At 44.5% G+C, this 21,471-nt stretch overlaps 1 protein-coding gene across 4 annotated transcripts in view; it reads right to left on the bottom strand.

Annotated features, from left to right (window-relative positions):
- The window catches only part of TMTC1 (transmembrane O-mannosyltransferase targeting cadherins 1), a 165,384-nt gene that overhangs the window by 107,311 nt on the left and 36,602 nt on the right, over positions 1-21,471 (bottom strand). For all 4 annotated transcript variants that reach the window (XM_066633815.1, XM_066633814.1, XM_066633816.1 and 1 more), the window contains 2 exons: positions 7,926-8,007; positions 6,900-7,003 (listed from right to left, as the gene is read on the bottom strand). In XM_066633815.1, the coding sequence (XP_066489912.1) occupies positions 6,900-7,003; positions 7,926-8,007 (186 nt within the window). The remainder of the gene's footprint in view (positions 1-6,899; positions 7,004-7,925; positions 8,008-21,471) is intronic.

Below are 21,471 nucleotides of genomic sequence, written 5' to 3' on the forward strand. Positions count from 1 at the left end.
AAGACACACCAATGCAACCATGGAGAGTCTGATTTGTGAGGAAAAGAAAGATTTCTGAAACAAGGGAGAAGACTTCAGAATTCTGTATGAATTTCTGCACTTGTATATTTCCATATCTCAAAAGAAATGGCTTCCTATAGAGGGTTGGCCATAAAAAACTTCCATGTTTTGTTATGTTTTTTAAAATCTCTATACCAGTGGTTCCAAACTTTTAGCACCAGGACCCACTTTTTAGAATGAATCTGTCAGGGCCCACCAGAAGTGATGTCATGACCAGAAGTGACATAATCAAGCAGGAACATTTTTAACAATGCTAGGCTGCAATCCTACCCATGCTTAACCAGGAGTAAGTCCCATTTACTATCACTGTTAAAAGCATATACTTTTTAGCTTGTTAAAACAACAACAACAACAACAACAGTATTTATATACCGCTTTTCAACTGAACGTTCACAAAGCGGTTTACAGAGAAAAATCAAATAACTAAATGGCTCCCTGTCCCAAAAGGGCTCACAATCTAAAAAGATGCAAAAAGAACACCAGCAGACAGCCACTAGAACAGACAGTGCTGGGGTGAAGTGGGCCAGTTACTCTCCCCCTGCTAAAAAAAGGAGCACCCACTTGAAAAAGTGCCTCTTACCCAATTAGCAGGGGTAAAAGTACATATCTGTAGTATTTCCCCAAATGCAGTCACATATTATGGTAGCATCAAGTCTAATATAATAAAAATAAAATATTGAAATGAATGGGAACCCACCTGAAATTGGCTCACGACCCACCTAGTGGGTCCTGACCCACAGATTGAGAAACACTGCTCTATACGGCCCAGGTACCTGTAAATGAATAATTTCATATTCTTCCCGTATTGACCCCCACTTCCACTTTCTCTTCCTTCACTTTGTAGTCTCCTTCTGTGTCAATATTGAGATAGTAAGCCCCTCAGGGCAGCAGACTATTCTCCCATCCTTTGTAAAGACCCATGGACACAAACAGCCCCAGATAGATAGTAAGCAGAGGAGAGGCCTCAGGTATCCCCTCCAAGGGTTTTTGGTCCTCTCAGTGAGAGAGAAGAAGGATCTGGATTTTGGCAGAGGTGGACTTTCTCCAGCATGAACTGACTCAAGTTACATAACTGAGGTAAAATCATTGGAAAGGCAAACTGACGAGAGTGAGCTTAGTCCCCAAAGTGAACTCTAGGGAGGTAAGGCAAGTGCGGACAGAAAAGCAGGCAGCAGGACTGAAAGCGCCAAGGCAAGAGTCCATAAATGGAGCAGGAGGAAGCAGGGACAGGACGAAGTCTAGCCTCCACACTGCATGTAGCAGGTGCTTTTGTTGCAGATAAGTTGCTAACAGGAAAGAGAAGTTACACAGAGACAGGAAAGGCCAATCACAGTGCAACAAGGCGGAGCAGTAAAGCTACTTGGGCTAAAGAAGATCTATCATTTTCCAAGGCTGCAGTATCCCAGGAAGCACAGCTCTCAGAAGATCATGCTCCACTCATAGTCTGTGACTAATAACCCTGGCAGCTATACAGAGATGCTAGTTGTACTGTGAAAAACAAAATTCGAATTCTGCCCTTGGACAGAATAATGCAGATAGCATGACTGAGACAGTTTGGAAACTATTTTTAAAAAAGACTCTGCAGTGGTCTGGTAACATTTGGACACTCCAGTCATGTGGGGAGGCCAGATCATATTGTTAATTGCATCAGGATCTCCTGAGGGAGAGAAGCTGGTGGGGGAAATGGGAATGTGATGAGGGCTTCCCAATGAGGCTGGAACTGAGCAACATGGAAGCAGACAGTGTAAATGTGAGTCCTACAATTGCTCTTGCAAATGAGATAGGCAGGCAGCGAACCGAATGAGCAGACCCCCTCCCTTCACCATGCACGACGAGAAGGAATGATGTACCAACTGTCAAGTACCATACATTAAAAAGTCTATATAAAGGATTTGTAAAACAACAGGAACAGCAGCCAAGTGGCTTGAAATTGTTCTGCTCTGTCTTGGCAACTCTTAAACTCCTTCCAAACGTTCTGCCAAGAGCCGTGCATTGTTTTTCAAATCTTAAAACACTCACCCACATGCCGTGCGTAGTTGGCTGGTTCACGTCTCGGTTCATCACAACATAAAATCTCTCGGTCATTTTGCTTATTGTCAAGTACGGAAAGCTCTCATTAAATCTGCATGGTTTGGAAAGCATTTGCCAAACATCATGGTAGGACCGAAGAGAGCTCGTATTGATTTGCCACAGGCCGTTTTCAGAAGGCATGAATTCCATCTGTGGCAGCTTTCAAAGCAGTAACAATTTGGATAGCCTTTCCATCTTTAATAGCCTTGAATAATGGTTTGTCATTTGTATACACCACAAAGCTAAAGTGGTTCTGACAAGAGGAGCTAAATTTGGGAGCCAAGCAATAAATGGTAGGTGTTCTGTTGTTTTTTTAAGAACTAAAGGACATTATATAGAGCCTTTCATCAGTAGATTTTAAAAGGCTTTGCAAAAGGTATCAAAACCTTGCAACAAACCATAAGCACTAATGCTATTCATCTTCTTGAACAAAAGTAGCAAACTAGGTAGGTTATTTCTATGAAGAGTCATGTCAGTGGTACCTTTAAGAATCCAAAGGACCTATCACTTTAGGCTTACAAAAACCAATTGTGGGAGGTTAAGAATGGAGCTAGTGACAAAGTCAGGCAGCTCATGTAATGGCTATGCACTGGTCCACTATATTCCACATTTCCCCCATGTTACTTCCATGTACACAAAATTAGTCCATGTTAGCTCCTTTCCTGATTCTTTTGGGCTGATGCTTCAATTTCCAATGGACAGTTCAAACATGGGTTTGCCATCTTCCATCCTGACCTCTAAGTCTGACCAGGAACACTCTCTTAAGTTTAATATAAACACAGTATGCCAGTTTGGAAATGCAAGAGGACTTCTTGGTATCTGTCTCTGCCTCCCTTGATTCGTCGTCCACGAGTCATAAAGGCAGCTGTTGCAACTCGTCCAGAGTTGTTTTTCGAGTAATTTTGACTTGAGAAGACCTATTTTATCACATAAGCTTGCATGAAAAGGAATTCAGCAAGCAACTGCGCCCATGCTTGCTTTTGAATCTTTGCTTGTTTTTAAATCTATAGCTCACAGCTCTGAGAGCATTTTTTAACCATTTGATGACCCAATCCTGTTGAGGCAGAGTGCCTGAGGAACATGCATTCCATCAGTGTGGACCAGGGGTGCCCAAACCCCGGCCCTGGGGCCACTTGAGGCCCTGGAAGTCTCTCAATGCAGCCCCCAGGGAGCCCCCAGTCTCCAATGAGCCTCTGACCCTCTGGAGATTTGTTGGAGCCCACACTGGCCCAACGCAACTGCTGTCAGCATGAAGGTAACTGTTTGACCTATCATGTGAGCTGTGGGATGAGGGCTCCCTCCACTGCTTGTTGTTTCACATCTGTGATGCAGTAGCGGCAGAAAAGGAAAGGCCAACCTTGCTTTGTGCAAGGCCTTTTATAGGCCTTGAGCTATTGCAAGACCTTCATTCATTCATATAAGTTCATCTTTAATATATCATTTATGTAAACTTATGTAAATTTATTCAAATTTTAAATGTAAATTAATTCTTCCGGCCCCCGACACAGTGTCAGAGAGATGATGTGGCCCTCCTGCCAAAAACTTTGGACACCCCTGGTGCGGAACATTGCAAAAGCACCATAAACTTCTTTGCGACTGTGCTTCTAGCTGCTGCACTGGCAGGAAGACCAAAGCCTTCCTGAGCATGCTAGCAGAGAGAAGGATGCCCATAGGACTAAGTAAGCCTGATGCAAGAGTGGGGGATGGGAGGAATGGGGTGGGGAGAGGATGGTGATGAGACAGGGGGGATGGATGGATCAGGCCGGATCAGGCTCAGCGCCAGCGTGCCATATCCTATCCCTTCCCAAGCCTGATACAACTACACAGATCAACTCAGTCTTGAGTCAGCAATATTGCTGGCTCAGGTCCGAATTGACCCATTGCAGCCGCTGGGGTTTATCCTGGGATCCCTTTTTCCTGAGGAGACTTCCAGCAGCTGAAATTCCCCCACAGGACACAGAAAAGCCCGCACTGGCACTGCTGCATCACCACACGGGAATTTAGTTGGGATTGGGCAATGAGTTAATAATTTTGAGTATTTGCTGCATTTCTTCCAATAAATATCTGTACAACTTAAGCTAAAAGTGCAAATAACTCAGGCAGTCAAAGATAATTTAGGGCTTATTTTATTGGATAGACTTTCTGTTAAAGGCAGACTTATTTACACTCTATGTGAAGAAATTGTCTATTTTTAAACCTGGTGCCAAGGCACTTATGCTGCCAGTCCTAGATTAAAACTTCAGTAGAACGAAGCTTTCAAGCAGAGTTACCCTTTTATAGCCTGGACAGAATGCTGAGGATTCTGTTTTGGAATTTGGCTACCCCACTGCATAGCAGTGAAAATTAGGCACACACAGTAACAACCAGTAACAAGTAAACAATTAGACTGTTCTCAATAGCACTGACTCTCTGCAACAGTGATGGGTCACTTAAAACGGTCCAACCCCAGTGCCTAATGGATCCTAAAGAATTCCTAACAGTCCCAGCCAGTTTCCTATTGGTATGATCAGTGCTCCTACTGAAGTCATGCTACAGAACTCAAAAATTACCCAGGCACACACCTCTCTGAACACTCTCTCCCAATGAACGGAGCATATTTAGCTTCTTAGTATACCACAGGAGCTTGGGGTATGGGGTTGGGACAACAGACAGAACACAAGTGGAAGAGGATGTGAACCAAATATGGCTGCAGACAAGTCAGAGCTCATCTTAGAGCTTCCTCTGGGGTGATGATGGCTGCAAAGGAGGAGTACCTTTCTGCCAACATTGTATCTCCTCCATTTAGACAGATAGAAACATCCAGAACTGGCCAGCTCACTGATCTGAGTGAGAAGAGGATTCCGCTGCCACCACTTCTATAACAGACCACCTTCACTCTGTCCCACACTCAGCCCAACTTGTCCGCTGAATACCCACCAGTGACAGGCCAATGAGGAAGAAGCTGTTGTGGAGATCTTTTTAAAAATTATTCAACTGACAAAAAGACAAAGTAGGCCAAGCAAGGTAGAGCTGGGAGATTTTGCCGCATGGATGGACTCTTGTGATAGGAGTGCCTCTGAGTAAACAAACCAATACAGCAGAGATACAGAGCCCATAAATAACAGCACCTGGTTATAATTGCAGCCACATATGTTTTACAGCATTATTATGAAGTGCCTTGTCAGGCGCATTTGATTTAGAGCCTTGCAAAAAAAAAAAGGAAAGAGCCTGCAGCTAAAATAGCTTCAGCAGTAAATACCGAAATGAAAAACTGTTACCCCTAATGAAGGGCATTAATAATATTCTTCCAGCATTAGGAAGAGTTAAAATCCTGTTGATTATTGGGGGAAGCACACATAGTCTTTTAAAAGGAAAAGTTAATGGGCTACAAAACCTACCCCATGCTGTTCTTTTCCACTCCACCCTTTTAACATGTCCACTGAGAACATTTTCTTTTTCCTTTTCCAGAGACTTTAATTTTTTGCATAGATACAAAGAGCTGTTTGTCTTCCAGAAAGCTCTGTCTCTCTTCCAGTGGCTTCTACTCTCCATGGTTCTCCTCCCACATTTTTGACACAATCTTAGGGATAAAAATTCGTTTCTAGGCATTAGGATTCCCAGGCCAAAGCTGGGAAGTGTTAAATGCTCATATGGCAATGCAGTGTTCCCAAATACAAGGGAGGTTCATTATGTTCAGTGAATTGGCATGAATAACATTCAGGAAGGAGGACACTCCTTGAAAACCCATCATGGAAAGCAAATTGAAAATGTGGTGATCATTTGCAATGTTCCCTGGCTCAAGCTGACTTCTCCAGTCTTTAAAAATAATAGCCTAATTTAAATTAGGGCTCCATAAGAACACAAACCCTCTCCGTAGTTTGTATTATGTCTATTTTGTGGAAGTGCCATAAAGGTTTCAGGATAGATCAGCAGTTGCATTTATCCAAGGCTTAGAGGTGGGATGCTTGTGCTTGGCTCCTGGGAGCAGTTCTGAAGCTTTAGATTGTTTTAATTTTTATCTACTTCCTACACCTAAAGATGCTATGTACAGGAAGTAGTTCAAAAGTAAAAACATCTAAAGCTTCAGAAGTCCTCCCAGGAGCCAAGTTCAAGTATTTAAAAGAGTTTAGAGTCACTCTGTAGTGGCATTACTCACCAATTTCTAGTCATGCTCTTTAACACAAAATAGACTTAATTCCTGGATTGGGGCAGCCTAATTACATGGGTGTTGTATAATCTTTAAGAAAAAGAGACTGTCAGCCTAATCCTAATCTTCAAATACTGTTCCAGAAACACTGTAGCTGCACGCTTCCAAACCGCTTCCACAGATGTTCAGGAGCACACTGCACATGGCAGCAGTGAGAAGTCTCACTGATGTCGGTAAGTTGGTGGGGTGGGCAGAATGGGATAGGGGTTGGGCAAACTGGGTGGATTGGGGGAGGGACAGATGCTGAGGCCAGATGCTATCCCCTCCAGAGCATCCCAACACACCACCTTTGTCTCCTGGGACTGTACTAGCTATAGAGTTGGTGCAAGTTCAAGAGCTGATGTTCAAAGACTGACTGATGATCAAGGGGCTTACAGAGGGGTAAGGGAAAATACTTTACTTCTTTCTCCCAAGCCTCCCAAACACCCCACCACAGCATGCAGTGCAGCCTGTTTTGAGGTGGTTGCATACTACGGCAAGGGAAAGGATAGGATTGGACCGTATAATTCAAGTTGAAGGCAAGGGTAGCATCAGCTCACAGTTCTATGCAATGTGTAAATTCAAACTGTATCAGGTACAATACCTTGTAAGAAGATATGGCGAGAATGAAGCTGGATTGTCCTGTTCTGAAAACGCTGGCATGGAACCTCCCATTATCCAGAGACGAAAATACAAAAGTAGAATTACCTACAGGTGAGAAAAGCAGACACTGGGGTTATCATGATAGAGAGGCATACACTGCCTTACGGCCAGCAGTCCAAAGGATACTGTAATACTTGATGCATTTAAACATGCTTTGCAGTCATTTGTGTGTTGTGTGGTAATGACTACATAGTTCTACCTGCAGAATTTTTCACCTTCAGTATGTTTAGATTCATGAGCAATGCTGCAGATATGACAGAGCTCACTCACTCACTCGCCTTAGAAAGATATACCTAGTTAACATGCCAGTGTCCTGTTTCAAAAAAAGTCAAAAAAGCACTGGTAACACAGGACTGGGCAAGCACATTTTCTGCACATGAGGAAAACATGTAAGGAGGCAGTTTGCTTGTCTGGCTCCTTACAACTGCTGCCTTCTCCTTCTGCAAGGAAAGCACCCCACTGTTGCAAAATCCTGCCGTCTGCCTACTGGCCACCAAGTGTTCACTAACAGGAGGAAGACCAATGGAATGGCCAATAACAGGGATATGTGGCTGTAGCATAATCGGTCGAACATTTGCTGCTTTGCTACAGTCACATGTACATTAAAATGTACATTGTAAAAATGTAAATGCAAAATGTACATGTACATTAAAATGAGAGTTCACAGAGCTGGAAACGTCTACTGAACATCTTTCAGTATGTTTCTGACTTCCTGAAACTGACTTCCAGACTTCCTGAAACTGACAATTAACAATAGGGGATTTCATTTCACCATCATGCATTGTTTGTGAAGCTTCTGGGGGCAGCCTTGTTCTGATCCAGCATGGAAATCTCTATGCATTCATTAAAAAAGGCACTACAAAATTAGTTTACTCCTCAGCCTGTTTCTAGGCTGCCAATCAAATATAATGCAGCTGAAAACTTCAAAAGGAATTCTATTTTTTTTGTGTGTTATATTAATACTTACATAGGTAAGTACCAAGGCAGCCCTCTTTAAAAAAGGTCTCGTGGTGTACAAGAACTTCTGTTTGTTACTTGTGGTCAGGTAACTGAAATGAAAAAAGAGACATTTTATAAAAGTAGCTGTCAGAAGATACTAATCTTTTGTTACTGGGGGGGAAGGTTGGACACACTATTTCAATCAGTGAACATGATAGACAAGCCGTTACTGCAAATCATCTTTGATGGTCAAAACAAGTATAAGAAGTCACAGTAAGTGGCTGCATTCAAAAAATTATAGATCTCTGACCAAGATTTCTATGAGGTTGGGGTATGCCAGCACACATCTGGGGCATTGCTGTCACCATTCAGCTCAGTGTCTTCTAACCACTAAGTATTTCACAGCATATCAGCAGAGCGAATGGGCAGCAAGTCATATGAATGCACAGATGACCGCTCAAAGAACTACAGCTGCTACTTCTTCTTACTCTCTTGCTTTCTACACCAGTGATTTTCAACCTTTTTCCTCTCTCAGCACACTGGCAAGGCATTAAAATGGTCCAGGCACACCATCTGTTTTTTGACAATTGACAAGGCACACTGTGCTGTCAATGGGGGCTCACATTCCCTAATGGTCCTATTGATAAATGACCCTCTTCCAAATTCCCACGGCACACCTGGGGACCATTCGCGGCACACCAGTGTGCCACGGCACAGTGGTTGAAAATGGCTGCTCTACGCATACCCACTAATGGGGGACTAGGAAGCAATTGTGACCAGTGGCGGACTTACCCTGCTCTGCGCCCGGGGCAAAAGGCCGCGATACCATCCCCTCGCACTATGCTGCCCCCCGTGCTATTTATCCAGGGCATTTATCCAGCTCTAGGCCCACGGTTGATTGAGGCCAGTTGCTGATCTGTGCCATTCAACAGTGGGCACAGACGTGAGGAGACCCATCGGGGCCATCTGGGTATTAGACAGGGTAAGGGAGCATAAGCTTACCCCAAGTAGACCTGATGCTGCTTCCCACCGCCATGGGATGCAGCAGCCGCCATTTTGGCACTGCTGCAGCCCTGAATGCTGGGAAGCACAGGATTGGGCTACCCGTGGGCTATGATTCACTTTCTGAGACAAAAAAAGAGCAAAGTGATGATGCCCATCCAAGTGGCCAGATCATGAGAGGCAGGTGTAGGCTTAAAAGTCTCAACAAAAAGCGGTTACAGTATTTTCCATTTTCAAAGAAAATGCCGAAAGTCACTTTCAAAAATCTCTATTTTTACAGCAGACAGCAAGCAACCTTAATAACCCTTAAATTGAGAAGAAAAGTTCTCTGTGACAACAGAGCGAAACCCCACATGAGTCAGGATTAAAATTTAACAGCAAAAGAAAACACAGTGGATCTGGATATGTTCCAGAGAGTACATCATCTAATTAAAACAATCTTATGAATGTCATGTCAAGAAATATAATAAAACAGGCCACATGCCACAGAGAAAGCTGAATTATCTCAGGCTCTTTTCACCTATTTATTCATAAATGTCAGCATTTTATCTTAGTAGCCACGTTAAATGCCAAGCTAGTTAAAACACCAAGCTAGTCAAAGGGGGGACTAATGCTGCAAGGTACAAAGTTCCTCAGCCCCCCCCCCCCAACTCCCCACTGATTTCAGTCAGACTAACTGAAAGGGCTTTCAGTATTTGATCTTGGCCTTGATGTGAAGTCACTGGAGGGAACCAGTAGTTGATTTAATTAACCTGAGAACAGACTCTACACACCTCCTGTTTTGCCTGCTTATCTAATGAAAAGCAGAAAGAGTTCTCTACAAAACCATTTTTACTTTAATGGGCTTCGTTGATAAAAAGAATCTGCTCTCCGTACAAAGCCAACAAGACTTTAGTGAACTTGGTGAATAGCAGACAGTGGCAGAATGTAGCAGCCACCTTAAACAAAGTAGCTAAGGCTGCAATCCTATGCACACTTACTTGGGAGTAAGCCTCATTAACTATAAAGGGACTTACTTCTGAGTAGACATGCATAGGATTGATCTGTAAGAAACACAAAACTACACTTCCCACTCCTCGTGACTCCAGTAGCCACCAGAATCTAAACTAACATTGTTTATGTATTAGCTATAGTTTCTGTCTTCGCACAATAAAACTACTCTTAGCATTTCCGGGAATCCTAGCTAGCCTCTCACCTAGCTAACTGTTTTACGGCCAAGACAGGACCCCATACAGAAGTGTTTTCCTACACCACACTGTTGTTGGCAACCTTCGGTCTCTATGGTATCGCGCTCTGAAGACTATGGTATCGCGCTCTGAAAGGTGGTTCTGGCACAGCGTCTAGTGTGGCTGAAAAGGCCAATCCGGGAGTGACAATCCCTTCCGCACCGGGAGCAAGTACAGTCTGTCCCTGGTCTGTCTCCCTGGCTATGGGCCTTCCTTCTTTGCCTCTTTGCCTCAGACTGTTGGCAAAGTGTCTCTTCAAACTGGGAAAGGCCATGCTGCACAGCCTGCCTCCAAGCAGGCCGCTCAGAGGCCAGGGTTTCCCACTTGTTGAGGTCCACTCCTAAGTCCTTCAGATCCCTCTTGCAGATGTCCTACACCACATATGTGTATGCAAACACACATCCTGGGAAGCCCCTAACCAAGTTCCATGGAACCCCCAAAGTAAGCTACTTCAGAGTCCAATCCTATCCTTCCAGCCCCACTGTACTGCATGTCAAAAAAGGACAGAAAGTTTAAAAGGAGACCAAGACAGAGAGCTGGCAGCTCCAGTTTCCTGATGAAAAGGAAATGACATCAATACTTTCTTTCTAACTGAAGGCAGAAGGGTAGGTGGCCCAATAAAAGATTACAGCAATGTTAAAAATTTCTGGTTCCAGATGGAGATCTGCAAATCAAAACAAACTCCTCAGGGAACCAGACGGCTTGCTTTGCTAAAAAGAAATAGAGGCCAGCAAGAGAGCCAGCGTTTTTTTCACAATAGCCCCCAAGCGTCTGGAACAAGCTTCCAAAAGTATTATGCCACTGTACCTTCTTGCTAAAGAAAAGCAGGAGGGTCTGTAAGGCCCACCCATTTATGGCCAAATTTTAATGATTCTGACTCTTTCAACTCTCTGGCTGAGATCTGGCTCTTTCTCCTGACATTTGATTATTGTTTTTGTGATGTGATGCCATATAAAATGATGTTACAATTGTTGTTTGAATGAGGAAATTTCATTTGCCGTTTAGTGGTTTTATTGTTTAGATTTGAAATACCTTGTAATCCACCACAGCTGCAAGAGAGGTAGAATACAAAATTGTTTTGAAGTGGATCCACTGATTGCACATAGCAGCAAACACTCTTCTCTCCCCCCCCCCTTTGTTTTTGTAGTTTGGGGCGTTTGAAAGCCTCCAGATTCACTTGGCAAGCCACTGCATTAAGGAGACTGTCAACATTCAGCAGCATCCATGCAGTCATATCTCAAGCATCCCTCCATCTTTTTTTTATTATTTAAATGACTTGGAACCAAGACTAAAATTTCTATCAATCCAATATTTGGTTTTGTAAGATTGTGGTTTTATCTTACAAAGTTGCTCCAGCTCTCACTGATTTCACAAGGACCACAACAGATGCTCAAAATCTCAAGCTATCTATCAATTTATAGGAACTTGCCAAAAGCTCACTCTTCCTCCAACTCTCCACAAATGTGCATTAAAGCCAGAGATCCTCCACAGTTAATACATCACACACGCCCAAAAAAGACAAGACAGTCAAAAGGACCTCTTTGTTTAGAAAATACACTTTGCAAAGAGCAAACAGAGTGGCTTCTTCCACCACTCCCCCCCCCCAAAAAAAAATTTTATAACACGTAGTACAAATTCTCTTGTGTTGCAAATGCCCTCAAGAAGTACGCGTGGATGAAACAGACAAGAAAAGCACAACAGAAAGTTATACACAAAATACCAATACTGGCTCAGAAATGCATCTGTACAGAACAAGGACAAAAAAAAGCTAGTGCCCTCATGCCAAGCATTCCATCAACTGTCTGCCAGCTGATCAAACACAACAAGCAAGGTTATAATAACCCCTCAGCCAAGCAGTTACAGTCTCTCCCACTTGTACAGAACCAGGTGCAGCAACAGCAAATTATGACTTCATTGATTTCAATCATCTCCCTTCATTTCCAAGAAACAGACTCCAGCGCTGCAGAGAGGGGACAAAGTTTACTTTAACCACTTAACATAAGAACATAAGAACAGCCCCACTGGATCAGGCCATAGGCCCATCAGCTTCCTGTATCTCACAGTGGCCCACCAAATGCCCCAGGGAGCACACCAGATAACAAGAGACCTCATCCTGGTGCCCTCCCTTGCATCTGGCATTCTGACATAACCCATTTCTAAAATCAGGAGGTTGCGCATACACATCATGGCTTGTAACCCATAATGGATTTTTCCTCCAGAAACTTGTCCAATCCCCTTTTAAAGGCGTCTAGGCTAGACGTCATCACCACATCCTGTGGCAAGGAGTTCCACAGACCGACCACACGCTGAGTAAAGAAATATTTTCTTTTGTCTGTCCTAACCCGCCCAACACTCAATTTTAGTGGATGTCCCCTGGTTCTGGTATTATGTGAGAGTGTAAAGAGCATCTCCCTATCCACTCTGTCCATCCCCTGCATAATTTTGTATGTCTCCATCATGTCCCCCCTCAGGCATCTCTTTTCTAGGCTGAAGAGGCCCAAACGCAGTAGCCTTTCCTCATAAGGAAGGTGCCCCAGCCCTGTAATCATCTTAGTCGCTCTCTTTTGCACCTTTTCCATTTCCACCAAGTCTTTTTTGAGATGCGGAGACTCTTACTGAGCTCCTGTATCATGTACCTCCTCCTTTTTGAGATGCAGCGACACTTACTGAGCTCCTGTATCATGTACCTCCTGGGAAATGTTCTAAGCCTCTGTTTATATTAAAAGTAAGTTGGGCGGACACAAGCATCTTCTACTTGCCAGTTTGACCGCTATTGAACAAGTCATTCATTGTTGCCAGCCATAGAAAGTATGGCCAAATAGCCATAATCTTAGGTCTGCTTAACTGACTCCTCAAGAGTGTGCAATGAGAAGTGGGGTGTTTTAAGCAGAGGTTGGAAGGGGTGGAACAGCAGTATTATTTTCCCTGGGAATTTCCCACATGTGCACTTGAGCACTACAGCTCCCAAACGTCATGACCTAGGGCTAGGACTTGGATTTGGGAGCTTCTGCAATGGAGGTGGAATCACCCTGGGGCATGAAAGAGGAGGGGACAAGTGGAGACTCTCTGGACTATCTTGGAAAGCAGCCAGTAAGAAAAACCCAACTGCAGAGACCTCCACTAATGACAAGGAACCAATAGAGGACCATGATTCCTCTAGTACCCATCCCACAGAATGTCTCTTTGCTGATGTCTCCTCACAACAATTCCTCTCCTGAAATTCCCTCACATCCTGGCATCCTGCATTTGTCACTACACAACTCTCAGTGATGGCAGCAGCTTTCAGATGGGCAACCTCAATATTCCGAATGAAGAAATCCTTGGAGCTCGAGAGGTTGCAAATTCTTGCCATCTGACACTGGTCTAACAGAATGCATCCCCTTCTCCAATGTTCATTTCTTGATTTGGTGAAAGCCACTACATCCACACAAAAAACCAGACTCTCTGGCTCTGCTGAGTTTTAATCCTGAAAAGCTCATCACTGCTTATACACAGCTGCTGGACAGAAACAGAGCTTGACAGACACCCAGTGCAGGGATGAATTAGTTTTGGCTACTCAGAATTCACATACTAGCTTCTCAGAAAGGACAAAGGGAATGGGTTAGGATTTTGTGGAAGTGTGGAAAGCCTGCACCAACAGCTAAAGCAGAGAGCAGAGTATTTAGAACTAGCTCTCCAATCTCCAAAGCATCTTTTTGCTTCCCACACACTCTCAACTCTGAGGAAAAGAGTCCTCATCTGCAAAATAGAAATTACGTGGGCTGAGCTATCAAACAACGTTATTAAATATTCACTGACAAGATAGGCAGCACTGAAAACGTCTGGGCTAGCGGATAGCAGCATCCTTCTGGAATGCTTCTAGAATGAAACCAAGTCTAAACGAAATTACACACCATCTTCACTGGCGCCAACTGTCTATCTACACTAGTACACAGTTATATGTATAATTATGTGACAGTGGGACTCAGTCCATACACAGAAACAGATGGGCACACAGGTAGCCCAATTCTACATAAGTCCCCCACGCAGCACTGCAGAGGTGCCAAAGTGGCTGCCGCTATAACCCACAGGGGAGCTTCAGCCTCTGGATGACTCCTCAGGGTAAGAGAACATTTGTTCCCTTTCCCCAGGATAAGCCCCTGGCACCCCAGTGGATCTACTCGGACCAGCATCAGCTCTATAGCTGTCGCAAATCTGAATTGATCTGTGCAGGTGGATCAGGTGCAGAAAGTGGGTTAAGATTCAGGGGGTGCCGCTGTGGCCAAACCCACCCCCAGGCTCCAATCCACCCTCCTCTCCCCCCTCATCCTGATATGCCAGCATATAGATATAACATCACGATTTGTAACATGTCGATGGCCCAACAGATGATATGGATAAGTTTCATTCTAATCAAGAACATACTCTTTGCATAAGTGAAGCCTCAGGTTCCACTCCTGGGATCTCCAAGCAAATTATCTCAATTCACAGTGCACAGAAAGCACTTTGGCTTAACAATCAGGAGGGCCATCAGCACCAGTAATGATGGACAGAACAGGGCTAGACTGATCAGCAGTTTGAGGAAGCTCCTTATATTCCCTCATTTGCTGGTGCTCCAAGTTTTAGGGTCGTATTTGAGGAACTCCAAAGACCAACTAAAATATCATCAAGTAGTGAAAAAGCTGCTTAATTCCCCAACACTCTTGCTCAGGTTGGATGTTAAACAAACAAACAAACCAAAACAGCGGGGAATGGGAGAGCAACTGATGTAGCCTGCAGCTTGTAAAATGGATTGATGAAGTCATTATGCAGTCTTGATTATGTAAGACCCTGCCAGGTGGGGGGAAAAAAATCTCAGATTGAATGAAAAGCTAGTGGGAGAAAAGAACAATGGCTGTTCTCACTCTGAAAATATATAAGCAAGTACTTCTGCACTGAGCTGAAGACAGATTCAAAGAATACCCCCCACTTCAGTCTCTTGCAGAAGTGTATAAGGTCTTTATATAAGGAAAGTTGGAAATTTATTTTCAGTGGTGGACAAGTCAGGACTCAACTGAAGTCAAGGTGGGTAGCAAATCTACCAGCTGGGAAGCAAACTCTCCATATCTGTCACCATACCGCTGTCAAGAAAAAGTCACAATGGCTTGGCTCTCTGGGAACAAAGGAACCTGGCGTGAAACATAAGCCATTTTCATAAGTATAGTTTAAAATGAAGACCCTGCCTATTTTCCACAAGCCATTTCCTTTATCAAGTCAATATCCACCCTCCAAGCAGTAGAATGGGGACCAGTGCCAAAGCCATCAGGAAAACTGTCCTTTCCTGTCCAGAGAAAAGCCCTAATCTGACATTCTGATCTAACAAGCTCTCCCACTCAAATCAGTTGAAATGAAAGAGAGGCGTGACTTCTACAGCAGTGCAATGCCTGCTTGCTAAACAGACCTGGTGACAAGTGTTCCTCCCTTTTTCTTATTTGGAATAGTTTGGCTATTTTTATAAACAGTTTTTACAATGACTTCCTCTCTTTTATACAGCAGCAGATACAATTCCATTCACTGCCTTGGAAGAGATAAAATTGACTCATCCTGGGACAGGAGATTTTTTTTTCTTTTCCTTGCAATGTTTCTATTTTTACAGCAATAATTTAAAAAAATCCATAAAGTTGTATCATGCCGTGGTAAAGGTCATACAGAAGACATCCCAATTCTGCCAAGCTATTGCTGCCTTCAGTCTTATCATCACTGCCAAGACAATCAATTTATGCTGCAGTCTTTGTTGAGGAGAGCCAAATAATTCATTCCCAACCACACCCTGTTCCCATTGGTTTTTAGGCTCTTTAGATCCAAGATTGAAACTTGGAATAATTTTATTATATTCTAAAGTCAGCCAGTTCAGTCCACACATACAGCAGAAGGAAGTTGGAGTGAGGTGGTAGAGTCCTTTGGTGGTAGAATGGGCTGTGGCACTTCAGACAGCAGGGGGGAAAATTGCAATGTTTCATGCTCCCCTCTGTTAAAGAAAGTCTACAAGTAGAAAAATACTAGTAAAACAGCAGGGAGTGAATGGGGCTAGGACTTTTGTCCTTAACAAGCTAGTTTTTCCCCCCCGTGAATTGACTTGTGTTTTACATGGTAGAGCATACAAAAATGACATCCCTCACTCGCAAACTGAAGTGGCACAGTTCACTCTGTCATGTCATGGTCCTGACACCTGATTCTGAGGCAACACATAAGCTGCTTCACAGTCCAATTCATGTGAGCATTTGTTCATTAGGATGGAACCAACTCTGTTCACCTGATCATTTGAGTTAAGTGTGTTGAAACCTGGTGAGATTATACAAGTGCGCCTGTTCTGTTCCCATCTAGTTCTGGACGCATCCTTAGTACATTGCCAGACATGCAGAGGCAGCCTGGCTGGGAAGCTTTGCTGAAGGCAGAGTAAATGTACAATTAGATAGATAGAAATATTTATTTATGTATTTGGGGGCACTGTAAGAAGAAGGAGGAATTGCAACTGTCAATAGAGAACCTCTCATTCCAGGTTTGCACATGTTGAATTGGTACACCTAGAGTTGGGAATAGTTAGGCAGTCTACAAGTGCACCAAGTACTGTGATGTAAAGCAGTTTCCCTAGCTGAGCTGATGAAGATCTTGGTTGTGAAGTCCACAGACTGCCTTTCCTTGCTGCATTTCAACATGCATACCCAGTCCATCTAATTTGGTAAAGCTCAGCATTTCCAGGTTCCTATAACAACCATAGGACTGTCCTGTTAGAGGTCTAACCATGTGGTGGAGCACAAGCTGAGTTTGGGGCTATGCTCTGGGCACAGGTAATCTAATCATGGAGATGCCTAGTCACTGCTTTTGTAATGGGCAAACCATCAGATGATTCCCTGGTTAGGGCCTGCTGCTCAGAATTCTTATAGGACATGGCCAACCAGGCACTGGCTTTGTGTCCTTTGTTTTGCCTCTACAGCAGTGGTTCACAGACTGTGGGTCCAGGACACACCAGTGGGTCATGACCCAATTTTTGGTGGCTCATGAAACTGGCAGGGCAGATTAGGCCATGTGCATTGAGGGTTAAACAAGCTGCTACTTGGGGGAGAGCACTGCTGCCCAATCACCATTATAGCCACACCCCTTGACATTTATAAAATCAGGCAGCAGCCTCTAGGGCCTCTGAAAAGTTTGAGAACCACTGCTCTAGAGACCTATGGACCCAAGAATTTTCCATAATCCTAGCAGAAGATCCTTCTATGGATATTGATGGCTGCTCTGCAGATAGTTTGGTGGGATTCTGGAAGGGACACCCTCCTAAGCACTGTCTCCCCTTGCAATGAAACTGCTTTAGCATACTTCTTCCCACCCCAATTTACAAGCAAACAATAAGCATTAAAAATCAAAGGAGACATTGCTTGAAAACAAGCAATGTAAAACTTGAGCTGAACATGTCCCAACACAGCCTAATTGTATTCAGGCTTATTTTGGTGAGACGATAGCAATAAGGAGGGATTTTTTTTAAGTCTGCCAGCACTGTGTCTGAAGTGAATCGTACACCTGAGCTATTCCAGGTGGCAAATGGGTTTCTAAACTCTGCTGCATCCTGCCTGGATATGGAGCCATCTGTTGCCTGTTGAGACAACAGCTTTTCCGATAAAATCATTCCAATCCACTACAGTTAAATGCTGCAAATGAGACAGGATAAATACCAGAGGTATTCTTAGTACCCTCCATTTCAGTCTAAGTACATAAAAAAAGTTCTGATGGATCAGGCCGGAGGTCCGTCTAGTCCAGCATCTAGTTTCCCACATTGATCCATCAGTTAATAATGATAATACTGGTATATATTTATACCGCCTTTCTGGCCATCGGATTACTCCTCTGACTTTATTCAAAGGCGGTTCACATAGGCAGGCTCTCTCTAAACCCCCGAGGGGATTTTTACAATAACAGAAAGGTTCTATCTTTCAAGAACAGCACAACATTCCAGATGGATCTTTCATGGTCTAGTATCACTTCTAGCCCCCAGTTGCTTCCCACGCTGGGTTGACAAGCAGCTCCTTCCTCTCTCACTTGAAGGGCAGCCAAGACACTCCTTCGCTCACACCAAAGAGCAGGTGGAATAACTCCGCTCAGTTTGTCAGATGCTTCAAGGTCTCGCCATTCGCAGAGCTGCCGGTGGCCTTGAACTGGCGACCTTCAGATGTTATCTTTGGGCTAAGGGAGGCTCTACCCTCTAGATCAGGGGTGCCCAAACCCCGGCCCTGGGGCCGCTTGCGGCCCTCAAGGCCTCTCCATAGGGCCCTCAGGGAGCCCCCAGTCTCCAATGAGCCTATGGCCCTCTGGAGATTTGTTGGAGCCCACACTGGCCCGATGCAACTGCTCTCAGTGTGAGGGCGACTGTTTGACTTCTCATGTGAGCTGTGGGATGAGGGCTTCCTCCACTGCTTGTTGTTTCACGTCTATGATACAGTAGCAGCAGCAAAGGCCAGCCTTGCTTTGTGCAAAGCCTTTTATAGGTCTTGAGCTATTACAAGACCTTCATTCATTCATTCAAGTTCATCTTTAATATATTCATTTATGTAAATTTATTCAAATTTTAAATGTAAATTAATTCTTCCCCCCCCCAGCCCCGACACAGTGTCAGAGAGATGATATGGCCCCCCTTCCAAAAACTTTGGACACCCCTGCTCTAGATCAGACCTCCTGCCTCCTCTAAACCAGTTGCTCCTGTGAAGCCCACAAGCAAGAGAGCAAGGCTTACTTCTCTCCTGTCATTACTCCTCTATGACTAGAGGCATACTGCCACAGAAACTGAAGGGATAGCCACAGGTATAGTCATGGATAGCCAAGGCATAGCCTTTGAAAGACAGACCTGCTATGAATTTCTCTGATCACCTTTTAAAGCCATCCAAGCTTGTGGCCATCACAACATCTAGTGGCCATTAATTTCACAGATTAACTTCGTTAAAAAGTACCTCAATCCTAAATCTTCTGCAAATCACTTACATTGGATGACCTCTGGTTCTAGTATTGTGAGAGAAGGAGAAAAACTTTCCTCTCTCCACATTATGCGTAGTTTTACATGACATGCAGTGCAATCCTATCTTGTGCTGGAACAGGCAAGCCAGGAGGCTTGCGCTGAGTCCAGCGCAAGGTAGGGCTCCAAAGTGGCTCAGCCGGAAGTAAGGGGAAACTCTTCCCCTTAACCCCGGGTAAGCCACTGCAGCCCCTATGGGTCTCCTCGGACTTGCGCCACCTCCTGAGGTGGCACAAGTCCAAAGGGGAGAAGAGCAGCATGAAGCCGCTCCACACTGCTCACGTATAGGAGCTAGGATCTGGCATAACAGCCGAATCCCAGCCCCACCTCCCACTCCCTGTCTGCCTGCCCACCCCTAAGGTTGCCCTCCACCCACTCCGGAACACCTCCCTCCCACCTCCTCCCCACCCTCCCCAGAACCCCAGAACCTTACATTGGCTGAGCTCGGCCGACGCTAGGCTCACTCCCTATGTTGGCACGGAGGCTGGATTCAGCCTCTGCAAGCAAGCGCATCTCTGTGCACAGACCCAGCCAACTCTTGAGGAGGTGCAAACATGCCTTACAGCACGTTTGCGACCCTCCTAGGCTGGCACAAAGGACTTGCACCAGCCCAAGGGCAAGTCTGGATGGCACCCTCAATCATGGCCTCCCTTAACTGCCTTTTTTCAAGCTAAAAATTCCCAAATGCTATAGCTTTTTCTCTTAAGGAGGAATCCAAAACCATCACACCTCCAAACTTGTTAAAAATAGAAAAAGTGGGCAGATCCAGTTTTTGTCCCTAAACCGGAAGTGCCCATTTCCCCCATATTTTTCACAAGTTTGGAGGTGCAAGGAGCCCTGTGGAGTGCTCCCTGGACCCCGCCCCCCACAAACCCCCAGGACTCTGGTGCTAGAGGCTGGTGCATAAAAAACCCTCCTTTCCTCAGCAGTAGCACTGTCATGGGGATTGCATTGCTGCCATCAACACTTCCCCGCATACACTTACAGTACTCCCAACTCCCTTGTAGGAGTTTGGGAAGCACTGTTCTATGCAATCTGGCCATTGTCATAATTGAGTGATTCTACAGTGGATTGGTACATTTTATTTTATTCACAGAAGAATTTAGGGCAAACCACAGTGACAGTAAAGCCTTCCATGACTTTTGGAATGCGCTGAAAGAACAACTGTACCATAGTCCAAGTTCCTAATGGTAGCACAACAATCAATTTAGCAGGTTAATAAAAACACAGAAGGTGTTGACAGAAGAAATACCACCTACCCATTGTGGTATTACTTGGAAGGAGCACAGAAAGCACAGGAAATATTGCCATCTAACAACAATAATACCCTGGAGAGAAAAATAGGTTGATTCTGGCTTTGAGTGAAATGAATACCGGACAGGCTCAGACAAGCAAGTCTTTGATAGATGTACCAGCAAATCCAAGATTTGAAATATAACAAATACATTTATTTTTGTAAAAGGAAGCACAGTAGGGAGCAGAGGAACAGTCATGATGTAGAATCTTTAAAGACACCTGGTTAAGTTCCTAGTTTGTATCACCGTCACACAGCATGAACTGAGAGAGCTCCCTAGAATATACCCACAAATGTCCCAATAAGCTATACCAGTGTTATTCAAACTGCTCTTTAGGGAGGCGCCAGGAACTGAAAGGGGAGGCATGGGATGTCCTCTCGCAGCAAAACAGTCACACCCCTGAGCAGAAAACGAGCCCGTCTTCTGCACTTTTTTTTCAGGCAGAAGAAACGGGAGTTGCTCAGCTGCGAGAGTGGCTGCTGCCGCCCTACCCTCTTTTTCCCTCCACTCTGAGGCTGCCGCCTTCTGTGTTCGCTGCATGTTGTTTCCAAAGCTCTTTGACTCCAACCCCATCTGGCAAGTACCAAGCATGGTCAGCTTGAAGTCCTTGTCCTTGCTGACCGTCAGAAAGAAAACCTCCTTGATCCTTGTCTGGTTGGTTCCTAGTTCCCAGCCTGGGATCGCATCTCATCAAAGTGAAATCTCTCTTTTCAACCCCCTCCCTCTTCCACTCCCCCCTTTCAATCTCCAAACCTTTCCACTTTCCTCCCCTTCCCCAAATAAAATGCTTCCTATTTTACCAGTCATCAGGACTCTTAAAGTTGCTTCCATGCAGTTGGCAAAGGGGGAGGGGAGAGACAAGCACACACTTTACTTGACCAGGAGCAGAAAAAGGGTACTGTTTTTAAAGTGATTTATTAATCTTGTTGTTTGACTGAAGAGGAAAGGCTGTATTCTTAAAGTGATGAATCTTGCTATTTGAAGGGAATACTTATCAGCCATTGATGAAGTGATTGCCAGCCCAATCCTCTCCAC

The sequence above is a fragment of the Tiliqua scincoides genome, chromosome 7, assembly GCF_035046505.1.
Source record: "Tiliqua scincoides isolate rTilSci1 chromosome 7, rTilSci1.hap2, whole genome shotgun sequence".
Classification (NCBI taxonomy): Eukaryota; Metazoa; Chordata; class Lepidosauria; order Squamata; family Scincidae; genus Tiliqua; species Tiliqua scincoides.